At 36.3% G+C, this 24,443-nt stretch overlaps 1 protein-coding gene across 1 annotated transcript; it reads right to left on the bottom strand.

The window, feature by feature from the left end:
• Window positions 1–1,456: 1,456 nt before the first annotated feature.
• Window positions 1,457–23,874, bottom strand: SPACA1 (sperm acrosome associated 1). The gene is made up of 7 exons (XM_047734888.1): window positions 23,502–23,874; window positions 17,480–17,536; window positions 9,829–9,930; window positions 8,982–9,088; window positions 8,002–8,137; window positions 3,034–3,154; window positions 1,457–2,140 (listed from the first exon to the last, which is right to left on the bottom strand). The coding sequence occupies exons 1-7, from the start codon at window positions 23,839–23,841 to the stop codon at window positions 1,984–1,986; spliced, it is 1,020 nt and encodes a 339-aa protein (XP_047590844.1). The 5' UTR covers window positions 23,842–23,874; the 3' UTR covers window positions 1,457–1,983.
• Between the last annotated feature and the right edge of the window lie 569 nt (window positions 23,875–24,443).

The following is a 24,443-nucleotide window of genomic DNA, read 5'->3' as shown; positions in this document are numbered from 1 at the left end:
ACATTTATATGTCATGAAGGATAGTCTTAATAAAGTTGCTATATCAAACAATGTCTAACCTTCAGTGGCTTAAAATAACAAGGCTTAACTTTATCTCATGCTACATGTCTATTGTTGGTTGACTGGAGATTCTGTGCCATGTGAACCTCACTCTGGGAATCCAAGGTGTCAGAAGAGTCACCACCTAAGCATTTCTGCTTGTTCTGGCAGAGAGGAGAAAAGCTCTGGATGCTTTCACGGTGAAATGTTCTAGTCTGAAAGTGACACTTGGAATTTTGGGTCACAGCTTATTGGTCAGAACTAGTTACATGGCCCCCACCAGACCATCTGCCTGAAGAGTAGACAGAAATATTCAGTGAACAGCACAGACAACTAAACCTGTTAACCTGACTGAACATTAATGGTCATTGAAATACAGTTAGAAACCACTGCTACTCATGGTTCTAAAAATAAGGATAATAATAACCATTCAATAATGTTCAGCACCTATGCCATATTTAATCAGGAATAAGAAGTAAGGAAACCTGACTTTTTTTTTTCACACTTGTCTGGGAGGAAGAGGGGTATCACCAAAAAAACACAATTACTTTGGAATATTTTATTAAAACAATTTCTTTTCACTTTGAAGTCTCTAGTGGAATTCCCACAACAGATAACAATCATTTTCCAGCCAATTCTCCATTGCTCCTTTCAAATACAAATATAAAATAGAAAGCATGGATAATTCCACAACACAACCTATTTCTCAGCTACTAGAGGGACATATACAATAATGCCCATTTACAGTGTCTCCTTCACAGATGGGCAGAGTTACTGCTGTCATCAGGCATGGGCCTGATATATAATTATATAAGATATATAATAAGAGGAATAAAATTGGCATATAATTCATCTATAAAAAATTAAGTGTATTTTGTGCTACTATCATAACCTCTGAAAATTTATTTCTGATAAATCTACCAAATCAAACTGTCTAGTGCCTTGATATCTTACATGATAGTTGGCCATAACTGTATCACATAATGACACACCATGAAATGACAATGATGATGTTCAGAAATAAGAAAAAATGGCTTTGAGGTGTTTTCACCTGTATATCAAACAAAATGAAGGTTCTTATCAGTGGACATTCAAAAGTCCTTAATTTACTTTTTTCTGTGAGAAACACAGAGCATGTTAAATTTGTATCATTTATTCAGCCATCCATCTCCAAGTTCCACCCCAGTTCCTCCTTACAGATTTCTTATATACAGTCACAATTACATTACCTAAAATAATGTCAAATGCTATGAGTGATGCTTGGCACATAGTAGCTTCTAATATAGCTATAACTGTAGCTATATTAGTAGCTACTAATATAATAATACTATAGAATATATAATATTATAAAATTATATAGATATAATAGAATATATAATATTATAAAATTATATAGCTATAATAGTAGCTACTAATATAGCTACTATGTGTTGCTGGTGGTTGTTGCTGTTGCTGCTGCTGTTGTTATTATTTCATGCCTGACAAGTGATTCTTTGTATGTCTGTCATATGCCCTTCAGAAATTCTCAAGTATGATTTGCTTTAGTTGCTCAACCCAACGATCCCACAAGGGAAAAAGTCTAATATGCAAGGCATCTTCTATATTACATTTTTCTTATTTGGACAAAACAGGCAAATCACCTTAGAAGTGATTGAACTGATCACAAATGTGTTTATAATATTATGTGTGTGTGTATACCCCTAGGTAAATGTTACCAAGTAACTATCTGAAATGGCAAATGTTGAAAACAAATTAAAATAATTTTTGATCACTTCATCACAAAGATAACACTGACTAAAACAGCCCCTTCTCATATTTCATAACCTTCAGACTGTGGGAAATCATTTGCAATATTATTAAAGTATTTCACCATATATTTTATTTTTATAGTAATGAATCTGATATTCCCTACTCTCCTTTGTTTTCTTATAGATCATCCATATATCATTCATTCCATTCACTTAAAGCATCATCTTCATTTCCAGGTATTTCTGTTGGTGATTGGTCAAGAGAAGTTGAATCTTTGTATCTTGTTGAACTCAGCTCAGACTGTATCTCAGTTGTTGAGGCTTTTTCTCCCCAGAAAGACTTGACTGCCCCCCTGGAGAAAAAACAGAAACAAAAAAAAGTCCATCAAGAACTGAAAACCAGGGGCGCCTGGGTGACTCAGTGGGTTAAGCCTCTGCCTTTAGCTCAAGTCATGATCTCAGGGTCCTGGGATGGAGCCCTGCATCAGGCTATTTGTTCAGTGGGGAGCCTGCTTCCCCTTCTCTGTGTCAAATAAATAAATAAAAATCTTAAAAAAAACCTGAAAACCAAAACTAAGTAGATATATATAATTTTCTATATTTAGAAGTGCCTCCTTAGTCATAATTTATTTTTAGTTTGTGGTGTATCCACTATATTTATGGTAGTAAATGAGTCCTCAGACCATATTCATGTAAGTGTTAGAAATATTCTTTTAAAAAACTGAATTGGGGCACCTGAGTGGCTCAATTGGTTAAGTCTCTGCCTTCAGCTCAGGTCATGGTCCCAGGGTCCTGGGATCAAGCCCCACATTGGGCTCCTTGCTCGGCAGGGAGCCTGCTTCTCCCCTGCTTGCTTGTGCTTGCTCTGTGTCTCTCTCCCTTCCTCTCTCTGTATTAAATAAATAAAATCTTTTAAAAAATTAGAGTAGGTTACACTAACCAAGTTTTAGAGTTGTGAAAACTACAACTGAACAATACACATATTCATTCAAAACTCTTTTTTTGCAATTACTATGTAAAATTATAAACATTGCACATATTTCTCTCTCATGGTGGGAAGCAAGTCATGAGCTCAGGTAGCCTGATGTAGAATAGTTGCAGGAGGTATACGGGGTGTTGGACTGTTTCAAGACACATGTGGGAGACCTCATGGTCAGGGCTTTGGTTTCATCAAACAAGCGGGGAGGTGGGGACAACAAGGAGGACATCAAGTAAGGGTGATGACTCAGTTCAACCCTTCACCTACCAGTTTATAATTATGAAGATAAGTATAAAGATCACGAATATACAGATAATAACTCCTATGGTCAGCACAAAAACTAGGACTGCATCAGTGTCTGGTCGGCTTGATCTTTTTATTTGCAATTCTAGAGAAAAAACACACACCTGATGATTATTACCACTGGAAAAAAAAGAGATATATCTAAATGGAAACTTTATAGCTAAAAAAAACTGAAAAAAATTTAAACACAGAAGAATTGGTGGAAAGAAAGTTATTATTAGTAAACTTGACCATCACCTTTGAAATGTCCTTTTCAAACATGAAGAAAAGTCAAAAGAACTGAATAATGAATATCCTGTACTCCCACCACCTAGACACTACCATCAACATTTTGTTATCCATTTTACCCATCCTTTTACAAATTCATTGACCCATCTTATTTTTCAATGAATTATAACATAATTTGCTAATGTCTGCACACTTCCCATAAAAATCTTCAACAGGCATATCAAACAAGTTCAATACTTGCTTACATTTTTTCTTTTGAAGTAAAACTTATGATGAATTGCACAAAGATTTTAAGTGTACATTTACTTAGTTTTGGCAAATGCAAACACACATATGTAATTCAAACCCTATGAAGACACAGAATATTGCTATACCCCATCAACTTCCTTGAGCCCCTCCCAATTAATTCCTGACACATCCTCCTGAGGGAACTACTCTACTGATTTTCTTTTCCACCACAGATTAGTTCTGCCTATTTTAGAACTTCATAGGAATGGAAACATACACTATGTATTCCTTCTTGTGAGGCTTTTTTACTCAGTCTGTTTTAAAGATACACCCATAATTTTGCATGTATCAATAGTTTTTCTTTTTTGTAAGTGAGTAGTATTCCAATTTGTTTATTCATTCTTCTACTGATGGACATATAGGCTGTTGCATCTTTAAGCCATCATAAATAAACTTCTATGAATATTTTTATGCAAGTTGTTTGCAAACATACATTTTTCACTTCTCTTAAACACCTAAGAGTGGAACTGCTGGGTCATAGGGTAGAGTTACACTTTAGTTTTCCAAGAAACTCTAAGATCTTTGCCCAAACTGATTGTACTGGTTATACATGTTTTGTGAATTTTTTTCTCTCAGGTTTTAGCTTGCTTGTTCATTTTTCTAATGATTTTTTTAATGGACTAAAGTTTTTAATTTTGATGAAGCCTAATTTATCAATGTTCCCTTCTATGGTGACTGTTTTCTGAGTCATAACTAAGTAACCCTTGCCTATTCCAGTATCATGCAGATTTTCTCCTGTGTTTCCACTTTAAAGATTTATGGTTTTAGATTTTACATTTAGGACAATGACATATGTCTAATTTTTATATATGTTGTAAGATAGGGTTTACAGTTTAATTTTACACAAATATCCACACAACACTTTTAAATTATTTTCTCAAATCTTTCTGCTTTTCCTGCAAATAAGTCTATTTAAGAGACACAGCCAGTCTATTGTATGTATTATAACATTGCTACACTTTAAATTGGTGAAAAGCCAATTTGCATCAAATATTACTTACTTTATCAATTATATAGCTTTCTTGTGATTCTTCTCAGTCCCCCAAATTATAGGATCCTAAAGAATTTGTGTGGAGAAGGACCAAAGAGATCACCAGATGGAACTACTGAATTACACAGATAAGTGAACCAACGTTCAGGGCCATTTAATGATTTGCCAAGCTATGTTTTATATATTGTAATATTTTAATTTTGGTAAGTACCACTCTACCAGAAGCAGTTTCCTATATGGGCACTCTCAATTGCTTATTTGTCTGGATTTTCATCCTACTCTTTAAACACCACGGAGTACAATTTTTCATTTTCCTTAGTTATTCCAGCGCTATAAACTCAATTAGTGATCTCACTAAATAGTTCCAAGTGTGACAGAGAAATCACATCATATCTATATTCCAACATCGTTGGATTTTTCAAATCTTTTTTTTTTTTATAATTTTAGATTGACAGAAGCAATGAGTTGGGGTTTTTTTTGTTTGTTTGTTTGTTTTTTAAGCTAAAATGAAAGACACTTTTTAGGATTAAAACCTGAGAAGAAGAAATGCAAAATTCCATTCCATTTATTCATTACCCTACAATACTAGCCACGAGAGGATGAAGAGTGAGAGGTATAAAGATTTTACTTTATTTCAAGGGTAGTCTTCTTGCAAGGATCACTTTTATATCTAGACTACTTTTATACCTAAAAAAAAAATAGGCTGAATTTCCTTTTGAAATTTTTTAATGAAAAATAGACTGAATTTCAATATTCTCACTTCTTAGGAAAACTAAGCTAAGGTTTACATTAGTTTTCTAGGGCCACAATAACAGAGTACCACAAACTGGGTGACTTAAATACAACAGAAATTTTTTGTCTCATAGTTCAAGAGGCTAAAAGTCTGAATGTAAGGTATTGGTAAGGCCACCCTCACTCCAAAGGCTCTTCCTTTCTTCTTCCTACTTCTGGTGGCCCCGGATGTTCCCTTATGGCTTATGGCAATATAACTCCAGTCTCTGCCTCTGTTTTCACACGGCTGTCTTCTCCCTGTGTGTCTTTGTGGCTTCACATGACATTCTCTTCTCTCTTTCTGTATTTGTGTCCAAATTTCCCTCTTCTTATAAGGACACCAGTCATAGTGAATTAAAGACTCACTCTATACTAGTATGTATGACCTTATCTTAACTGAACAAATCACATCTGCAATGATTCTATTTCCAAACACAGTCACATTCTGAGGTTCTAGGAGTTAGGACTTGAGAAGGGAAACACAATTCAATCCATAACAATGCCTAATTATAAAGACAACTATTGTGGAAGTGAAAAATCTGATGTATAGAGGATGGATAGGAAATTTTCATTAATTAAACCATATTTACCCTAAAGATATTTTAATTGTGTACTTGTTTCAAGGCAGTACCATACTGTGCTGACATTTATAAACAAAATATTTATTTGATGTCCAAACAGCCAAAAGGGTCTATCACAGTGGTATTCCCAATTGTCATTTTTAAAAGAACTAACTGATACCAAAGTGTTCTAGAAACATTTTGTCATTTAACCAGATCATGTACTGAGATGACAGAGCTAACCCACCAGCCTTGGACTGCTACAAGAGAGAAGTCGGGAGTTGGGGGAAATTGGAGGGGGAGACGAACCATGAGAGGCTGTGGACTCTGAGAAACAAGCTGAGGGTTTTGGAGGGGAGAGGGGCGGGGGGATGGGAGCCTGGTGGTGAGTGTTAAGGAGGGCACATATTGCTGGGTGTGATGCATAAACAATGAATCTTGGAACACTGAGAAAATAAAATAAAGTTTAAAAAAAAAACAAAAAAAGTATTATGAGCTGCCAAGGCAAAAAAATAAATAAATTTTTAAAAAATAAAAAAAAATTTAAAAATTTAAAAAATTTTTTTTAAAAATAAGTAAATTTTTTAAAAAGAGAGAAGTCAACTTTGTTTCATTTAAGGGCTAACATTTCAGGATCTGTGTTCTAGCCCTTAGCTTACACACTGTCAAATGCATATTGACTTCTATGAAACAAACTGAAGGTTACTGGAGGGGAAGGGGGTGGCGGGAATGGGGTAACTGGGTGATGGGCATTAAGGAAAGCATGTGATGTAATGAGCACTAGGTGTTACATACAACTGATGCATCAATGAACACTACCTCTGAGACTAATAATATATTGTATGTTAACTAAATTTAAATAAAATAAAGTAAAATTTTTTAAAAATCTTGCAATCACATGAGGAGCTATGGTCCTAATAAGGACTAGGCTGTGGGGACAAAAACCGAGAATGGCTCCCAAAAAGTTTTAATATACTGAACTAGTACTTACTGAGGTATTTTTTAGTTTGATGAGGTTTGGTCCTTTCTTGCCTTTTTTAGCACTTTATTGAAATTATCCTTTTAATAACACTTGATATCTCAACTTAAGATTATGAGCTTTCACCATGAATGTTTTTTTTAAAGGTAGCAAAAACATTAAAGAAACTTATAGTTTATTTTTAAAAGTCAGCCCTGAAACACTTTAGCTTATTTCCATTTTAATAAAAAGTGTTATGCTGAAAAATAAACTATAGCATAAATTCTTTACTTGGGATTGAGAAAAAGCTTCAAGGAATCCATGAATTCTCTTAAAAAGTAGCTTTTAGCATATTTGTTTATGTGGGTATTTTTCTGGGAAAAACCTCCTGAGCCTTGATTGGATTCTCAAAAGAACTTGTGACCAAACCCCCTCATACCTTCAACAACAATGACAACCATAATAAAATGATTAAGCGCAAAATGAACAAAAAGAAATAATTGGATATATTAGATATCATAGTCTAAACTGAAAGGACATGCACATGGATCCATTTTGCAAGGGAAGCACAGTTTCTCATGTGTAAAATTATATTCAAGACAAGATTTGTTTTTTGTGACATATATTGAGGACTGCATTATTATTTCATCAAAAAATATTTTCTTCAAATGAATAATTTTTGAAGAACCATGTTTTGATGTTTCTTAATTTTATTATTTTACTATATCAAAAATTTTGTAAGCATCCATGAGGATTCCATGTACCCGTTTTCACTTTTGTGATAGAAGTAAGAGATTATAAGTCAAGTTAGAGAACTGTTCTTTGGAGATGCTTCAGGAATGCACCAAGTTCCCCAAAGTGAAACACATCTGACTCTAATTTGTGAAAAAGAAATTAAGCACCACCTTGTAGAAAGTCTAAATGATATAAACCAGTGGTTTCCCAGAGGTTGCCTCCAAACCAGCAATACCTAGGAACTTATTAGAAATGTGAACTATTGTGTCATCTCACCCTAGATCTACTGAATCAGAAACTCTGGGAGTGGGGCTATCAGTCTGGTTCAAGGAGCCCTCCAGATGATTTTGTTGCTTTTTAGAATTTGATATAAGCAAACCAAAACATTACTGGGCACTTACCACTTGTTGTATAGACTGTGAATTTCACAGATGCTATTATTTCATTATTATCCAAGGTAGAACACTCAAAAACCAAGGGATGAACTTCCCTGTGTACTTCCAGGATTGCTGAATCATTTGCAAGGATAATGGGTTGCTATTTAAAAAGGAAAAAAAAAAAGTGCCAACATTCTTCATGTAAACTTAAGATCAGGAAACAATTTATTTCCCATAAGGAAAGAATAGTCATTATCTCTCAGTCTAGGACAATAATTAATTATGCACATGGATTTTAGAGTCAGACAATCCAGACATCAATAATCCTACCACTTCTGCCTGTGTGACCCAGGACAAGATACACTCTGCTTCTCAGTTGCTTATCTGTAAAATGCGTATAATGATAAGGATTACCTCATAGATTGTTATGTGGGTTAAAAGAAACTGTAGCGCTTGATGTTGTCTGATATTTAATAAGCCCTCCATTAATGTTAGCTATTATTATCATCATCCAATTCCTATACATACAAATAAAAACTTTGCTTCCAAAATAGAATACTTTATATAAAAGGGATGTTTTAAATTCTGATAATAGCTGACCCCAAGACATATGTACAGTTTCAGCCCCACTTAATAATGCAATTATTGGGGCTGCCTGGGTGGCTCAGTGGGTTAAGCCTCTGCCTTCAGTTCAGGTGATGATCTCAGGGTCCTGGGATCGAGTCCCACATCGGGCTCTCTGCTAGGCAGGGAGCCTGCTTCCTCCTCTCTCTCTCTCCTTGTGATCTCTGTCAAATAAATAAAATCTTTAAAAAAAATAATGCAATTATTATTGCATTAAAATCCAATTCAATTAAAATCTCAATAATAACAAAGTTGTAAGATTTTAACTTCATTTTTGCAAACTGCTTCTAAAGAGAGAGTTTTCTGATAGCCATCAAGCACTGGGAAAAAAATTTTATCACTCACTAGCAATCACCTCGTTACATGTGTTTATTACTTACTTGGTCCGGCCTTAGAAGTTTCCAAATATATTTGAAGCGATTTACAGGAGATGTATGAATACATGCTAGTCTAACACTTTCAAGACTTTCTGAAACTGGTCTACCCCCTAAAAACAAGAAAAATTAAATACATATATACCATTAGGCATTATAAATTGTTTTATACAAAGGCTAATTTTAAAAGCCACTTTCAGTGTTAAAATCAACTATATGCTGGAAGTTCTCAAAATTATTATTGAGGGTTTGAATGTAGACGAGTAGAGAGGAGTGATGGATGCAAAGCAAAGTCACCAAAAGAAGCGGGTGGGAAATACCATAGCTGTGTTCCTTCAGCAGAAAAAATAGCAAGGGCAACCAATTCAGTGATGTATTAGATTAAACTTTGAGATCTGCTAGTGGCTTTCAATTTACTGGTTAGGGACCACACCCCCGCCCCACCCTGACTAGAGATAATGAAATCTCAAAGTAGTATAATATGATAAAGAACAGCTTTCAAAGTTCGCAGTTTAAAGTTTGCCAATCTACTCATAAAATGTCATTACCAAAGTGTCAAAAGTGTTTCACTATAGGACAGCCTTGACCAGAGACCCTGAATATAATAAGCTTCCAGTGTATATTATGGAGACTATATGTTAAATTTTAGACATCACTGACAAATGTAAGGCAAAGGCAGAAAGGTACTCTGAGCTTTAACTGTCTAGAGAAGTGGAATTTTAAGTTTTATTATAATTTCCTTTCAATATATCAATTGCTCAATTCCTTCCACCCATGGCAACCTGAGGTTAAGGCTATTTCCCCAGAGTAAAGTCTTCCCCCTCATCTCCCTCCAATACAGAGTCCAACTCACAGCCACAATCTACTGGTCCACGGCATTCTTCTACCCGTACAATACACTTGGATTCACCTCCAGGGCATCCATTTGTTAGTATGACTTCTCTAATACCAACACCTTTGGTGAAAGAAATCAGCAAATGTTAAGAAAAATTCATTCCACTTTCTTTACTTTTCCATCTAGATCTTTTCTGAGACTCTTCTTCTAATTTCAGAAGTTAAATTCCTAAATTCAGAGTGATAATGCTTAGAATATTTTTATGCCCCTCATTTTGAATTATTTCATAAAACAGCATTTCCCAAAGTAAGTTACATGAAACACTAGTTCCTCTAGTTGTCACCATAAGAAAAAGGATTCCAAAATTATACACATTGAAAATGATATATTAACTAAAATTAAATTGTCCTTCTTATTACAGGATTTGGGGGGAACTTTTTTTAAATATGCTAGTAAATTAATGAGCTATTCTGTGTGAAGTTGCATAGCTCTAAGATGTAAAATTTTTAGATTTTTAACACCTTTAAAATCAGAAATCAGAATTTATCTTAGAATTGACAGCATGTGACAAATAAGCAGCATTTCTCTTTTTTCAGAGGTGCATAAAATACGCTTCTCATAGCTGACCAAAGTCTTAGATTTGATGAAATATAGTAAGATGCGGGGTCTCCCAAATTTGTCTGGCCAAGGAAGTTTTAGAAGTGGTCTTGGAGCTCTGAAGGACAATCCAAAAATCACATTTTAAAACATAAATAAGGGGAGCCTGGGTGGCTCAATGGGTTAAGCCTCTGCCTTCAGCTCAGGTCATGATCTCAGGGTCCTCGGATCGAGCCCCGCTTTGGACTCTCTGCTCAGTGGGGAGCCTGCTTGCCCCTCTCTCTCTGCCTGCTGCTCTTCCTACTTGTTCTCTCTCTCGCTCTCTGTTGAATAAATAATTAATTTAAAAACACTTTTAAAACATAAATATATGCTTTTTAATATTTAGGTTGCTAAGATCTCTGTATTAAATAAAGGAGGACAAAGTATTAATGACCAAATTTCAATTTCTAACAAGATAATCTCTTGAATGCTATGGTGAGTGCCGTGAAGTGTATAAGCCTGAGGATTCACAGACCTGTACCCCTGGGGAAATAATACATTATATGTTAATTTTAAAAAGAATCAATCACATGCTCCACCAGCTGAGCCAGCCAGGTGCCCCTAAATTTAATAAATGTTGTCAAATACCTGAAATTATATTTTATTTGTTTGCATGTTCCAATAAAACCTTATTTATGGGGAAAAAACAAGATACTCTCTTGAGAATTACCACACTTTTTTACAACAAGAAATCAAGTCTTTACTAACAGATCTCAGCTCTCCATTGGGTTTGCTTTTCACCACAGAATTAAGGAACATGATAAAATGTCCTATCTTGTCAAACATGTCCTATGGCAAGTGATCTGTGATAAGAGAATGCAGCCACAGGCTAAGGAACAATCCATCTTGATTTCCATGTCTACCAGATTCCCTCTTTCAGCCCCTAAAAATGTTAATCATAAACCCATTCTCCCATCCAAGTACTAACCAGGCCCGACCCTGCTTAGCTTCCGAGATCAGACGAGATCGGGTGCATTCAGCGTGGTATGGCCATAGACATAAACCCATTCTCAAGGGCAAGGGAGAGTTAAGTCTAGAGATGACTTGAAACAGTGCTTCTCAAACTTTAGAGTGCATGCAATCACCTGTGAATCTTATTAACAGGCAAATTCTGATTCAGTAGGTCTGGAGTAGGTTCTGAGATTCTGCATTTCTAACAAGCTCCCAGATGATAATGATGCAGCTGGTCTGTGAACCAAACTTTGAGTAGCAAAGGAGAGGACTCTACATAAGATAAGGAGATCAAAGGTTGGAAGAGGAACGATCTCTTTTCTTTTTAATTTTTCAGTTATAATTCTAGTAGAGTTAACATATAATGTCATATTAGCTTCAGGTGTACAATATAATGATTCAACAATTCTATACATTACTCAGTGCTTATCATAAGTGTACTCTTTGAGGAAAGATCTCTTTTGATTAAAAGAGATGCCTAAGAGGGCGCCTGGGTGGCTCAGTTGGTTAAGCGACTGCCTTCGGCTCAGGTCATGATCCTAGAGTCCCGGGATCAAGTCCCGCATCGGGCTCCCAGCTCCATGGGGAGTCTGCTTCTCCCTCTGACTTTCTCCTCGCTCATGCTCTCTCTCACTGTCTCTCTCTCAAATAAATAAATAAAATGTTTAAAAAAAAAAAAGAGATGCCTAAGAATGGCTGCAGTATAGCGTCACTTGAATTTATAAAAAGTACCTCTCTAGATGCACAGCCTTATTCTGAAATGCATAAATATTTTCCAAGCAAGTTTATTTATGAATTTATTTAGCCAAATGCAGGTCATTGCGATAATGTGTGTAGGTGTGAGATTTTCTGTAACTCCAAGTAACACTAAAAATCTGCCTGGGTATTCCAGAAAAAGAAAACTTTTTGACTGCTAAAATACTGTTTTGAGAGTTCAATAGAATTTTCAACTAAGTGCTTTTGTTCCTCTAAATAGTTGTTTTAAACTGAAAATATTTTAAAATATTTTAGATGCAAAATGTTGCCTTTTAAGGTATCTTTCTCCTTAGAATTTATCAGCATCTGACATATGTTTTAATATTATTGTTTTGGGTTTTTTTATTATGTTCAGTTAATCTATATACATCATTAGTTTTTTATGTAGTGCTCAATGATTCATTGGTTGCGTATAACACCAAGTGCTCATCACAACACATATCCTCCTTAATAACCATCACCTGGTTACCCATCCTCCTCACCCCCGCTTCCCTTCCGTAACCCTCAGTTTGTTTCCCAGAGTCAAGAGTCTCTCATGGTTCGTCTCCCTCTCTGATTTCTTCCCATTTGGGAAGGGTTTCCCTCCCTTCCCCTGTGGTCCTCCGCGCTATTCCTTACGTTTCACATATAAGTGAAACCATATGATAATTGCCTTTCTCTGCTTGACTTATCTCACTTAGCATAATACACTCCAGTTCCTTCCATGTCAATGCAAATGGTAAGTATTCATCCTTTCTGATGGCTGAGTAATATTCCATTGTATATACAAACCACATCTTTATCCATTCATCTGTTGAAGGACATCTTGGCTCTTTCCACAGTTTGGCTATTGTGGACATTGCTGCTATGAACATTGGGGTGCATATGCCCTTTTCACTAATCTTTGGAGTAAATATCCAGTAGTACAATTGCTGGGTCGTAGGATAGCTCTATACTTCTTGAGGAACCTCTATACTGTTTTCCAGAGTGGCTATACCAGCTTATGTTCCCACCAACAGTGTAGCAGGGTTCCCCTTTCTCCACATCCTTGCCCACATTTGTTGTTTCCTATCTTGTTAATTTTTGTCATTCTAACTGGTGTAAGTTGGTATCTCATCGTGGTTTTGATTGTATTTCCCTGATGACTAGTGATGTTGAACATTTTTTCAGGTGTCAGTTAGCCAGTCATATGTTTTCTTTGGAGAAGTGTCTGTTCATGTATTCTGCCCATTTCTTGACTGGATTATTTGTTTTTTGGGTGTTAAGTTTGAGTTCTTTAAAGATCTTGGATACCAGCCCTTTATCTGAAATGTCATTTGCAAATATCTTCTTCCATTCCGTGGGTTGCCTCTTAGTTTTGTTGACTGTTTCGTTTGCTGTACAAGAGCTTATCATCTTGATGAAGTTCCAAAAGTTCATGTTTGCTTTTGTTTCCCTTGCCTTTGGGGATATGTCTTGAAACAAGTCGCTATGGCTGATGTCAAAGAGGTTACTGCCTATGTTCTCCACTAGGATTTTGATGGATTCATGTCTCACATTTAGATCTTTCATTCATTTTGAGTTTATCTTTGTGTATGGTGTAAGAGAATGGTCTAGTTTCACTCTTCTGCATGTGGCTTTCCAGTTTTCCCAGCACCACTTATTGAAGAAACAGTATTTTTTCCATTGGATATTCTTTCCTGCTTTGTTGAAAATTAGTTGAAGGTCCATTTCTGCACTGTCTATTCTGTTCCATTGATCTTTGTGTATGTTTTAGTGCCAAAACCATGCTGTCTTGATGATTAAAGTTTTGTAACAGAGCTTGAAGTCAGGCATTGTGATGCCCCCAGCTTTGGTTTTCTTTTTCAACAATCCCCTGGCAATTCAGGGTCTTTCTGGCTCCATACAAATTTTAAGATAGTTTGTTCCAGCTTCATGAAAAAAGTTGACAGTATTTTGATGGGGATTACACTGAACATATAGATTGCTCTGGACAGCATAGATATTTTAACAATGTTTATTCTTCCAATCCATGAACATAGAATATTTTTCTATCTCTTTGTGTCTCCCTCCATTTCTTTCATTAAGTGTCCTGTAGCTTCTAGAGTATAGATCCTTTACCTCTTTGGTTAGGTTTATTCCTAGGTATCTCATGGGTTCTGGTGCTATTACAAATGGAATCAATTCCTTAATTTCTCTTTCTTCAGCTTAATTTTTGGTGTATAGAAATGCAACTGATTTTTGTGCATTGATTTTGTTATCTGCCACATTGCTGAATTACTATATGAGTTCTAATAACGTTGGAGTGGAGGCTTCTGGGTTTTCCACATAAAGTATCATGTCATCTTTGCCAATTTGAATGCCTTTTATTTCTTTTTGTTGTCTGATTGCAAGGACTTCTAGTACTATGTTAAACAATAATAGTGAGATTGGGCATCCCTACTGTGTTCCTGATCTTAAGGGAAAAGCTTTAAGTTTTTCCACATTGAGAATGGTATTTGCTGTGGACTTTTCATAGATGGCTTTTATGCTATTGAGGCATGTTCCCTCTATCCCTATTCTATTGAAGAGTTTTAATTAGGAAAGGATAATGTATTTTGTCAAATGCTTTTTCTGCATCAACTGAGAGGATCATATGGTTCCTGTTTTTTTCTTTTATTAATGTGCTCTATCATGTTGATTAATTTCTGAATGTTGAACCATACTTGCATCCCAGGAATATATCCCACCTGGTTGTGGTGAATAATTCTTTTTGATAGAGATCACAAGTAGGCAGAGAGGCAGGCAGAGACAGAGGAGGAAGCAGGCTCCCTGCTGAGCAGAGAGCCCAATGTGGGGCTCGATCCCAAGACCCCGAGATCATGACCTGAGCTGAAGGCAGAGGCTTAACCCTCTGAGCCACCCAGGCACCCCATCCTTTTGGAAGGAACTCAAAACACTTGGAAGTTAAAGAACATCTGCTAAGGAATAAGTGGGTCAACCAGGAAATTAAAGAACTACTTAAACAATTTATTGAAACTAATGAGAATGAAAACACAATGATCCAAAACCTATGGGACACTGCAAAGGCAGTCCTAAGAGGGAAATTCATAACCATCCAAACATCTCTCAAAAAAATTAGAAAAATTCCAAATGTACAAGCTAATCTTTCATGTAAAGGACCTGGAGAAAGAATAGCAAATAAGGCCTAAACCAAGAAGGAGAAGAGAAACAATAAAGATTAGACAGAAATCAATGAAATATAAACCAGAGAAACATTAGAACAGGTCAATGAAACTAGAACCTGGTTCTTTGAAAGAATTAATAAGATTGATAAACCTCTGGCCAGACTTATCCAAAAGAAAAGGGAAAGGACCCAAATTAATAAAATCATGAATGAAAGGGGAGAGATCATGACTAACACAAGGGAAATAGAAACAATTATTAGAAATCATTACCAGCAACTATATGCCAACAAATTAATCAATCTAGAAGAAATGGATGCATTCCTGGAAACTTATAAACTACCAAGACTGAAACAGGAAGAAATAGACAATCTGAACAGACCAATAACCAGCAAGGAAATTGAAGTAGTAATCAAAAATCTCCCAAAAAACCAGAGTTCAGGGCCAGATGACTTCCCGGAGAATTCTACCTAACATTTAAAGAAGAAATAATCCCTATTCTACTGAAGCTGTTTCAAAAAAAATAGAAGTAGGAGGAAAACTTTCAAATTCATTTTATGAGGCCAGTTTTAATATTATTTTTTGTCTTTGCCCCTATATACACTCCTTGAAGGCAAGGAGTTTCCTCTGCTTTTTTCTAGCTCTTAAAACAATACATGACACATAGTGGGCAAAATTCAAAACATCACTTGATGAATGAATAAATATATAATTTCTGAAACACATCTTTAAATAATAGAGTAATACAACAAAAATTACTAGAATTCCCGTAAAAATAATTCTGTGAAATTTCTCAAGGCAGCAAAGTAAATTACAAATGAATATTCACAAGTTTATTACATTTGTGACTGACCCACTAAGGTTAAGGTAAAAAATGGGTTTAAGATTATCTCAACGGGGGCACCTGGGTGGCTCAGTGGGTTAAAGCCTTCGGCTCAGGTCATGATCCCAGTGTCCTGGAATCGAGCCCCGCATTGGGCTCTCTGCTCTGCAGGGAGCCTGCTTCCTCCTCTCTCTCTCTCTCTCTGCCTGCCTCTCTGCCTACTTGTGATCTCTGTCAAATAAATAAATAAAATCTTTAAAAAAAATTATCTCAAGGGACAGAAAGTAGAATAATGATTGTTAGGGACTGGGGGGAGGGGAGAACAGAGAGTTAGTGTTTAATGGGTATGGAGGTTTTACTTCAGGATAATGAAAAAGTTCTGGAGATGGTTGGTGGTAATGGTTACACAACAATGTGAACATGTTTAATGTCACTGAGTTGAATATTTAAAAATTGTTAAAGTACTAAATTTTATGTTAGATTTATTTTGCCACCCTAAAAATATGTTAACTCAAATATAAATAATTCAGGTATATTTCTTTAAAAAAATCATCCTGCTCTAGGTCTGCATGGATTTTTCTGTCTTCTTACCATTTGGTTTTTCTTTCTCTAACTTCACTATCCTTTCTCCAAGGCAGTTCTATTTAGAATAAACTTAATTTCATTGTGAATTATCTATTGTCTTCTCAGTAGTTCTCAAAGTGGTTGTCAAAAGATAGTCTTCTAACCAGCAGCATCAGCTTTATTTGTGAACTTGTTTAGAAATACAAATTCTTGGGTCCTCCAAAGGCCTAGTGAGTTAGTAACTCTGAGGTAGGTCCAGCAGTCTGTGTTTTAACAAGCCCTGTAGGCACTTAGGGTGAACACTTTAGTTTGAGAAACACTGGTCTATTATAGTATGTGTAGCCTTAATCCCACCCCCATGTAAGAGACTTTATGTCCAGTTTCCATTCATCTCATAGTTTTTGAATATTGTCTTCCCCCCAAAACTAATATCTCTTTTCTCCAAGACATAACATATGAATTGGAGAAATGTAGATTTTAGAAGAGACTATTACAAATAGGCAAACTTCTTGATTTGCCACACAGTGTGTGGGAAGACATCTGTGAGATGCATCAGAAGATCCTTCAGCTTCTGAACATCTGTGAGATAAAGTTTTTCTTGGTGAAGGCAGTTTATGCCAAAAAAAATATCGGGGCTGGCTTAAAATAAGACAGGTTGTGAACTGAAAATATCTTACCTTTCAAGTTTTGTGTATAAATTATAGTTTGAGAGGTAAATGCAAGTACACAAATTACAAACAAAAATTGTCAGTTTTTACCTTCTTCCCCCCCACCAAATATAATATTGTTGATTTATCTGCTCTTTGCTACTTACCACATGTAACGGTGCACATTCCAAATTCTACTTCTTTGACTACTGTCGTATTTGAAACTAAACATAAAGTGCAAAGATACATTATTTAATCATACGAAAACTTCTCAAAGGGAAATACTCTTACTTGAGGATAAGGGATAAAAGCACTTATCATATGGGAAGCAGACAGTTTTTAGTTTTATTAAATCAGAAAAGCAATGTCATTCCTAGTATATATTTTCTATTATTGCTTAAATCAAAAGAAGCTTAAACCTTTGAAATGATGAGTTAAATCATATGATCTCCCTGATAGGAGGAAGTGGAGATGCAACATGGGGGGTTAAGGGGGTAGGAGAAGAATAAATGAAACAAGATGGGATTGGGAGGGAGACAAACCATAAGTGACTCGTAGTCTCACAAAACAAACTGAGGGTTGCTGGGGGGAGGGGGGTTGGGAGAGGGGCTGGGATTATGGACATTGGGGAGGGTATGTGCTGGGGTGAGTGCTGTGAAGTGTGTAAACCTGGCGATTCACAGACCTGTACCCCTGGGGATAAAAATATAGTATATGTTTATAAAAAATAAAAATAAAAAATAAATTTAAAAAAACATTAAAAAAATGATGAGTTAAATTAGAAAACACTTTGAAAATGTCTATATTTAAACTTTTATAAAATTAAAAATAATTTTTTTTCATCAGCTCAATACATGGCGAGCTAAAGCTCTATAGATCAAAAAACAAAACAAAACAAAACAAAAGCCTGCCAATCAATTGTGAGGCCCAACTTTTTCTATTCTCTATTTTTCAGAAAGATTTGAGTGCGACATTTCCATCAAAAATAAGTCCTTATACCAAAAATCCATTAAAATTATGTTGTAGAGGGGCGCCTGGGTGGCTCAGTGGGTTAAGCCACTGCCTTCGGCTCAGGTCATGATCTCAGAGTCCTGGGATCGAGCCCCGCATCGGGCTCTCTGCTCAGCAGGGAGCCTGCTTCCTCCTCTCTCTCTGACTGCCTCTCTGCCTGCTTGTGATCTCTCTCTGTCAAATAAATAAATAAAATCTTTAAAAAAAAAATAAAATAAAATTATGTTGTAGAATGGTTCTACACATTCTTAGGTTAAGATGATAAACTATTTCCAAGAATTTATTTCAACACTTTATTTAGCAGGATAATTTAGGAATATAAATGTATTTGAGTAGTTAAGTATTGTTGATTTTTAAATCACAAGTTTCTCTGTTTCTAATTGTTCTGAAGTTTGGCATTATTTCCACCAGCTATAGGATATAACCAATTCTTCATAGCAGATTAGGACTAATATCTCAAAATAAAAAAATATTACATGAGGTGTTAAAATTTTTTTAAGCATTGTATCCTAAATTAACAATATTACATGGGAAAGTGCAATGGAATTGAAGTCCAAATTGCTGTTTCTACAACTAATCAACTGAGTTTGAGCAAATTACATAAACTCTGTCAGGCCTAGTTAGCTATTCTGCAAAAATTTGGAAAGGAGAACCTATCTTATTTGATGGTTCTCTAATGAGAATATTTGTAAGAATTAAATGAGACAACATAGGTGAAAACATTCTGTAACTTTAGTGCTATAAACATGCTTAAGATATCATAACTTCACACTCAGTGCACATCACATTTTCCTATTCTGATTTCTGTAAGACAATACCTTCATAAACACTGCTATTCTATACTTACAAGCACCAAATACAGTTCCCTGAATGCATCGTATGCTCTTGATGTATGTATGTTAAATAAATCAATATTGACTTTGGGAAATGATTCAGACTATCAGGATCAATTTTGAAATGATGTTTTTGCTTGAGATGCCTGGATACTTTCTGTTGGCACATTATGAGATATAAATTAAAAGCTTAATCTTGAACATAGAAAACACAGGTAGGAGAATGAGTTAATACCTTTAGACTTTTATAACCTCTTTTCAAAAGTCACTAAAAAACTATTAATTAATCAGCCCTATGTTCACTACCTATGCTACTTTGAGAAAGTTACTCAAGTTCTCCTAACTTCAAAAAAATTGGATTTAATAAGATGATCTCTGAAGTCCCTTTTGGCTTTGAGTGCCCATTAGGTCATTCAATGTCCTCCATTTTTTATGGGAATCCTATCATGGTGGGCCAGAGAAATTACATGTATCCAGAGTTTAGTGTTGTATTTGTCAAAATTTTCTGTTATATACCAGAGTAAAAAGGAAAAATATGGTCTGTCAATAAATTTTTATCTGTAACTCATTAAACAGTAATATCCACTGATGCTAACTGGTTGGTGTTAATGTGTAAGGAATAATGTGTCACAGGATTCTGTCCTATTTAATATTTTTATTAATGACCTAGAAAATACTGGTATCATACTGACTGAGTCCACAGATTCTGAAAAACTAGGAAATATATCAAATATGTTCAGAGATAAATCTGGCTCTAAAAGTGCCATAGTGGAATACTGCATGAGTCTAACAAAATGAAACCTTAAGGAAGTAAGTCTTGCACATAGAGCTGAAAAGTAACTGTCCCCAAAATATGATAGGTGGTCTTAATTTGATAGAATAGGTGAAAATGAGTGGAGATTTCAATAGTAAGTTCAATAGGCATCAAGACTGTGAAGAGGCCACCCTAAAAATCTACTTGGTTTTTAGACTTTACTGATAAAAGCCTGTCATCCATAACGATGGAGATAATGATTCTACACTTTTTTTGTTCTGACCAGATCTTGGAATGTTTTCTTCAATTCTGGACAGCACAACTTTAACTGTTGGCATATACCATCAGGGTCCAATATTAATTTTTGAATCCCTTTTTTAAGAGTTAATATATAAGGTTGATATTTCATAACTTTTATTCTTCCTTAGAGGTGCTCCAAAAAAAAGAGAAAATACAGTTATATTTATATAGGATAAAACTTAAAGAATGAAACTCATTCTATTTTGCAATTATTATGTAGGTCTATTGTTCGTCCCTTTTATAAATGTAAGGATATAGGTATAGGAGAACTATAAATCTAAGGGCATAGGTAGAGGTACACCCATCGATTTATAAAAGTTTATAGAGTATACAGAAAGTATAAAAAGTGTAAAAGGTATGGGGAAGTATAAGAGGTAGGAGTATAAATCTAACACAATATTTTAGTAATTTTTCCTACATTTTTAAACATTTTGTTATTTCATCATCCATAATGATGGATTTTATTATTTCTTATTGATTATTCCCAACTATGTGTTGTTAAAGGATATAATAAATAATATGGAATAATATTGGAATATTAAATATTAGTTATAAAATGGAAGAAAGTTTGGAATTGCCTAGAAGGATGATGAAATTGTAAAATAAATCATAGCTGTTAAAGAATCCTTTGTTTTCTTATTTCTTTGCCCCTAGTATTGCATTGTCTTTCAGGAAGATAGAAAAGAACTCTGGAGACACCTTTCTGGAAGTCTTTTTCAGCTTGCACTGAACACAGTTGAAGTTTTTGAATTTTTCATTCTTTTTTTTTTTTTCGGTCCATTAAAGGTAGAAAGAAAATTGACAGATAAAAAACTTCACAGTTGTTGGATTAATCAGAAGATAAACAGAGAGCAGCACCTTACATGCTGATGATGGTGAAACTGATTGCATAAGCAAAATGAGCGAGAGATGATGGTAACTTAGATGAATATCCTAGATGAATTTTCTCTAACTCAAGAATCAATGAATTAATATTTCACTTCTAAGTATGAAAAGGATATATGGTATTCTCATCTAGTTAGTCTTTCAATAGGAAGGACTTGATCCTGAAATGTTTTGTGAAAAGAAGCTGGACCATACTGCTTTGCTAAAAGGTTATGGACAACATTCCTTCTTCTTTAAAGCTGTTTATCCACCAAAATTTACTTGATAACAGGTTTGTAAATGGACAGATCATGATGGCAGGTATGTAAACAAAGGTGATTAAAAGAAAATAGATGATGTAGAAATGAATAAAATTCATTGGACCAATAATTCTAACTGATGTTTTTAAGCCTAAAATGAAAACATTTTGCAATCATGGAGTAAATAACATGGTAGTCTCCTCATCAACAAAATACATAGCTTCAGTTTTCAAAAGTATTGTGTGAGGGGAGCCTGGGTGGCTCAGTAGGTTAAAGCCTCTGCCTTCGGCTCAGGTCATGATCCCAAGGTCCTGGGATCAAGCCCCGCATCGGGCTCTCTGCTCCGCGGGGAGCCTGCTTCCTCCTCTCTCTGCCTGCCTCTCTGCCTACTTGTGATCTCTGTCTGTCAAATTAAAAAAAAAAAAATTAAAGAAAGTATTGTGTGTTGAGGATGCACAAAGTAATAAACTAGAATCTATTAGAGATGTACTTGAAGTCTGGAATCAGTATTTATAAAATGGATACATTCTAGACTCATGCATAACAATTAGTGAGCATTTAGTTGCTTTCAAAGTATCTTTCCCATTTGGGATATATATATCTTCAAAACCAGGAAATATGGAATAAAAATTTGGAGTTTTCTATATTTACATTCTCACTAAAATTTCAAATTTGTTTTCATTAACCCTTTATTCTTACTTTTGTAAATTACTTGTAAAATGCCTTAAAAGTTAAAAAAAATGTCCATTTGATAGCAAATAGTAATGAATGTTTTTGTGGTCCATTGAGAGTTAAAAGGGGCTTTGTCAAATTTTAATAATGGCTCTGGAAATTTTCCAATCTTACACACCTCCGACTGTTTACAGTTCTGAATTCTCACTCTCCCCAGAAAAAGCAACTGCGCATAAAATTGTACATAGAAAATTCCAAAGTTCACAGATCAGGAAACTGAGACAAGAGAATAAGTAACTTGCCTACATTTTAATTTGTATCCAAGACAACATAACTTCATTGCCTGGGTTTAGCTTACTCTATTTAGCATTTTACAGGTAGAACAGTTCAGTACTAAAACTAATTCAACAACTTTTAAAACTAGACTGAAGCAACAGCTATTAAATTTTAGAACATGTTTGTTGTCTAGTCTCTTTCACATTTCCAAAGTCAAGGACCTCTCCAAGCTCCTTGTAATCTAATGTTGTGAAGGCAATGCAAACCTCCACCCCACCATTAACCTCAGATGGCTAATTTCTTTCCATAGCTGAAAACCACTGTCATCAGGAAATAAAAGAAAAGCAGATAAATACAACACCTATTCTATATGTATAGAAAACAAGAGATTGCCAGGGATAGTAAAAGAATCTTGGCCGGTTTATTTACAGGGAAAGGGGATCATTTCTACTGATTTCAAAGGCTGCAAACCAGCAGCTGGACTTCTACCTACCAGGATGTGAGTTACTAACCAATATAACATGTATAATAGCTTGTCAAGTTTTAGTGCTTAATGAGCCAACAGAATAAGGCAAATTTATGGACCAAGCACAGTCTCATTCTCCAGGTACCCAACAAAACCACTAGTTGCTTGGAAGTTGAGTGTACAAATCTTACACCACCACGCTACAGAGGTGCTCAAGTATAGACCTGCATGAAGCTGACAGGGGGCTTCTGGGCATTTTTGCAGCATTTTGGTCTAAGATGTGTCACAGAGGGGAATTCTTAATTCTTTGGAGTTCCAAGCTAAAGAGCAAACGTGGAAAGGAGTAAGACCTCAAGCAATTTGGAACAGGAAAAAAAAAAAAAAAATCTACAATGGGAAAGAAAAACGTGTAACTGCAAGGAGTCAAAGTAATTCCCGTGGGTGAGAGGTTACTCCTGACTCGTACCCCTTAAAAAAGTGGAGGGGGAGCATCTTTTTCCTTCTCTAGAGCAATATTTAGCAGCAATTCTGTAACAACTTTTATGTACATGCTTATTTGTTTTTCTTGCTGTGGCCTTGGAGAATTAGCACATTCTGTTCAAGGCCATTAGGCATATGAAAAAAGTATAAATTCGAGGCTGTCTGCAAGAGAGCTCTACGGATGTTAACAGGGATAATAATTCTCATTGTCCTCGGACCGAGGGCAGGGCTTTGCCCTCAACTGGCCCCTGTCAAGGAGCCTCCCGCCCTCACCATCCTCCTCAGCCACAGACTGGGCTTCGTTCTCAGCCTCGCTCTCGCTCTCGCTCTCCTCCTCCGCCTCATTCTCGCCCTCGGCCTCGCCCTCGCGGGCCAAGCCGGGATCCTGGGCGGCGGCGGTGACGTTCGTCCCACATGCGGACTGGAGGCCAGCCAGGAGCAGCCAGCCGACCGTCAGTAGCAGCCCCCTGGAGCAGCCCGCGCCCCCGGGGCTCATGGTTCTCGGCCCCGACGGCCGACCAAGGCGCAGTCGCAGCCGCCGGCTCCTGACAAGAGGTGCGTCGAAGACAGGAGCCGCCAGACTCCGAACCCCAGAGCCGCGCCAGGCAACCATTGAGGCGTCACGGCTCGTCACCGGCGAGCAGAAGGCCACTTGCGATCCAAGTGCCGTTGGAACACGCGCGGGGTCGCCCGTTGCACCTCGTTCGGCACTTCCGACGGCGCTTGGGCCGCGCCGCTTGCTTTCCGGCGTCGCAGGTGCGCGAGCGGCGGCGGCAGCCGAGCGCACGGCCTCCGTTACTAAGCAACCCGCGAGCCACAGCTACTGGCGTTTCTCGCTCACGCTTCTCTCGTATGAGATACCTTCGTCCTTCCTACGTGTACTCCTCCGCAAACCATATCCCTAGACCCTGAAGCATTCTTCGTGTGACTTGGTTTCAAATTCCTCGCACAGATTATCCAACTCGTCATGTATCAAGAAGGATTTGTCATAGCCTTATTAAGTACGGTGCCCCAAACTAGATCCATATCTGCAGGAGAGGCTTGATTTGCAGAGGATATAGGAAGCGCTTTCTTTCTCGGATTTGAATCTTTTGTTAATAATACACTTGAGTGTGTGTTTCTGTTTTAAGATTCTGTGCTGTTTCATCAATTCCATGTGGGGCTTCTTCATGCTAGATTGGGGGATGGGGAGAGAGTGGAAAAGGGAAGCCTGCA

This window comes from Lutra lutra, chromosome 6 (genome assembly GCF_902655055.1).
Source record: "Lutra lutra chromosome 6, mLutLut1.2, whole genome shotgun sequence".
NCBI classification, from domain to species: domain Eukaryota; kingdom Metazoa; phylum Chordata; class Mammalia; order Carnivora; family Mustelidae; genus Lutra; species Lutra lutra.
This window is presented reverse-complemented; position numbering and strand designations above follow the sequence as displayed.